The sequence below is a fragment of the Nannochloropsis gaditana genome, assembly GCF_000240725.1.
Source record: "Nannochloropsis gaditana CCMP526 unplaced genomic scaffold scaffold413, whole genome shotgun sequence".
Taxonomy (NCBI): domain Eukaryota; class Eustigmatophyceae; order Eustigmatales; family Monodopsidaceae; genus Microchloropsis; species Microchloropsis gaditana.
In genome coordinates this window covers 14365-16686 of record NW_005803540.1, presented here as the reverse complement: position 1 = coordinate 16686, position 2322 = coordinate 14365, and the positions used below count along the sequence as shown (strand labels likewise).

Genomic DNA, 2322 nt, shown 5'->3' with positions numbered 1-2322 from the left:
GATGAAGCGGAGTCGATGGGAGATGGAGGATGAGGAGGAGGAAGGGGAGGGGGACAAGGGGACGGGGGCACGAAAGAGTGAAGGAGGGGGGGGCGAAAGGGCCGAGACGAGGGATGAGAAGAAGGTGAGGTGGAGGGAAGTGATTGATGACTTGGCAGTTTTCGATGAACGTGAGGAGGTCGGCTGCATTCACCGAGAGAGCGAGCATGGGATGAGGGGCCGCGAGGGTATAAGCGTGATGCAAATCCGACGGCGGCAGGTGAGGAGGAAGGAGGTCAAGGGAAAAGCGGGGGAGAAGGAGGGGGGAAAGGAGGGGGAGGTGCAGGTCGATGGCATCAGGGACACGTCCTCACCCAATCCCACTTCCATGTGCCTGCTCTGGTCCTTGTTTTTGTCTCTGTCGACCCAATTTCATTTACCCCTCCACGGTGGCCCTGTCTCCGGCGACCGTCTTCCTTCCCTTCCTCGTCCTCCCTCGCTCCTTCCATTCCTCGTCCTCCCTCGCATCTTCCCTTCCGCTCTTCACCTCGGATACATCTCGCTCCGGGGAATTCTCTCCTTCCTTCCATCGGCCCTTGCTTTCTTTTTCTCCTCAGGATGCTCAAAAGCAGAGGGAAGCGGAGCTGGTGTCGAAGCGCCTGTCTTTCCTGCAGCGCGTCCATCGGGAGCAACGCGAGTTTAAGGAGAAGAAAGGGCTGCACGACCGAGTTCACCCTGCACTTGGTGAAGACGTCTGCAATGCCACGGCCCGTATGGCTGGCACAGAACGTGTACATGAAGTTCTTAATGCCAGTGAAAGTAGCCGCGGTCGTAGCCGGTGGGACGACTCCGATGAGGAGGAGGAGGGATGAGGAGTTCGGCACGAAGCGATGGATGTGGGGGGCCGCAAGGCATAGGAAGTGACCAGCTTTGTAAGGACGAAACATATAGGACAAAGTTTTTTTGGGGAAAGCATACGGTTGCGCTCGTTGGAATTTTTCTTTTCACGAGTCTTCCTCCTTGACAACTATCGTGCTCTTTTGTGTCTCGGGGTCATTTCGCTCTTTCCGCTTCATACCTGCTTTCATACCCTCTTTGATTTCCTCCAGCAGTTGATCCCTGAGCGCAACCGCCTCCAAGTCCTCCAAGCCCTTTTCTAGACGCTCAATCGTGTACACATCAGGGTTGAGACCCTCCTTCTCTATGCGCTCCAACAGGTCTAACGGAATGTCTTCGTCGCCGAAGACATGCCGTCCGTCCTGTACCTTTTTCAATGCCTGCACGAAGGCATCGAGAGACCTGGTCACAGACGGAATCGTAAGTTTGTTATCGTAAGCCATCATCGCGTCATCGACTTGGTTGAGGGCTCGTATAGCCTCGCGAAGACCGGTTATAGGATGGGCGTCGTCGAGTGGTGCCGGCGGCTTTCGAAAAGGTGGCGACGAAGGTTCCATATATCCCGCAGCACCACTGTTCATGTTTTTTTGGGGAAATGAAGTGCGTGCATTAAAAAAACGAAAAATCATGATCGTTGAATGCGGCCATCCTAACAAAATACAGGGGCGGGCCGGGGAAGGAGGAGGTAAATTTGGTCCTTGCCTTGTCCCCCGTGCCTTCCCAATACCTGTCCAGGAAAGTAATAACAAAGCCCCGGCTTTATTTCTAACTTAGGGGGGAGATACATAGTATAGAGGTCGAGATGGACATGCCTGAGGGCCGATGGCAAAGTGTTTGAGTGAATGTAAAGGTCCCGAAGACATGAAGGAAGAAGCTTTCAACCTCCTCCCCCTCTCCGCCCACTCCGATACCGCATAAATTGCATGATGGGCGTCAAAATATGGAAGTCATACCCCCTTGAGGAGAAACTAGATTAATATTTTTTGTTCGAGCGAGAGAATCGACTTTAATGCTCCATAGCGAGAACGGAGGCGTTTACCTTCCGGTGTCTAGTTCAGTCCGTGGTGTGCACTTGTCCTCAATACAGGAAGTGAAAATTTTACGAGGACCATCTATCCGTGCTCTTGCTCTCTTGAGATGATGCCGCTACATTTTGGCTCAAATAAGCGGGGCCACGCCTATCTGATAAACATTGTGCTCGAAGATGACATCAAAAAGAAGAAGCGAGTAAAGTCATGTGTTGGGCTTGTCCCAGCTTATTTGTCTCTGACATATCTGTCTGCTGTATTCATTTGTACACTTTGGTATAACCGCAAATTGCGTCCACCCATGCTTCAAAGCATTGAGTTCGCACTCGATGTCAATCGTTGCTTCATCAGCCCCCCGATGCCACTCCTCAATGCTCCTTGGCCATCTCGTCTTCCCCATTAATCTCCGTGATCACCA

General features: G+C 52.5%; 1 protein-coding gene across 1 annotated transcript; it reads right to left on the bottom strand.

Annotated features, from left to right (window-relative positions):
* Window positions 1-983: 983 nt before the first annotated feature.
* On the bottom strand, window positions 984-1457 carry NGA_0368800 (uncharacterized protein; the record flags this gene model as incomplete). Its single annotated transcript, XM_005854710.1, has 1 exon — window positions 984-1457. One exon carries the CDS (start codon window positions 1455-1457, stop codon window positions 984-986), a length of 474 nt encoding a protein of 157 aa, XP_005854772.1.
* Window positions 1458-2322: the final 865 nt, after the last annotated feature.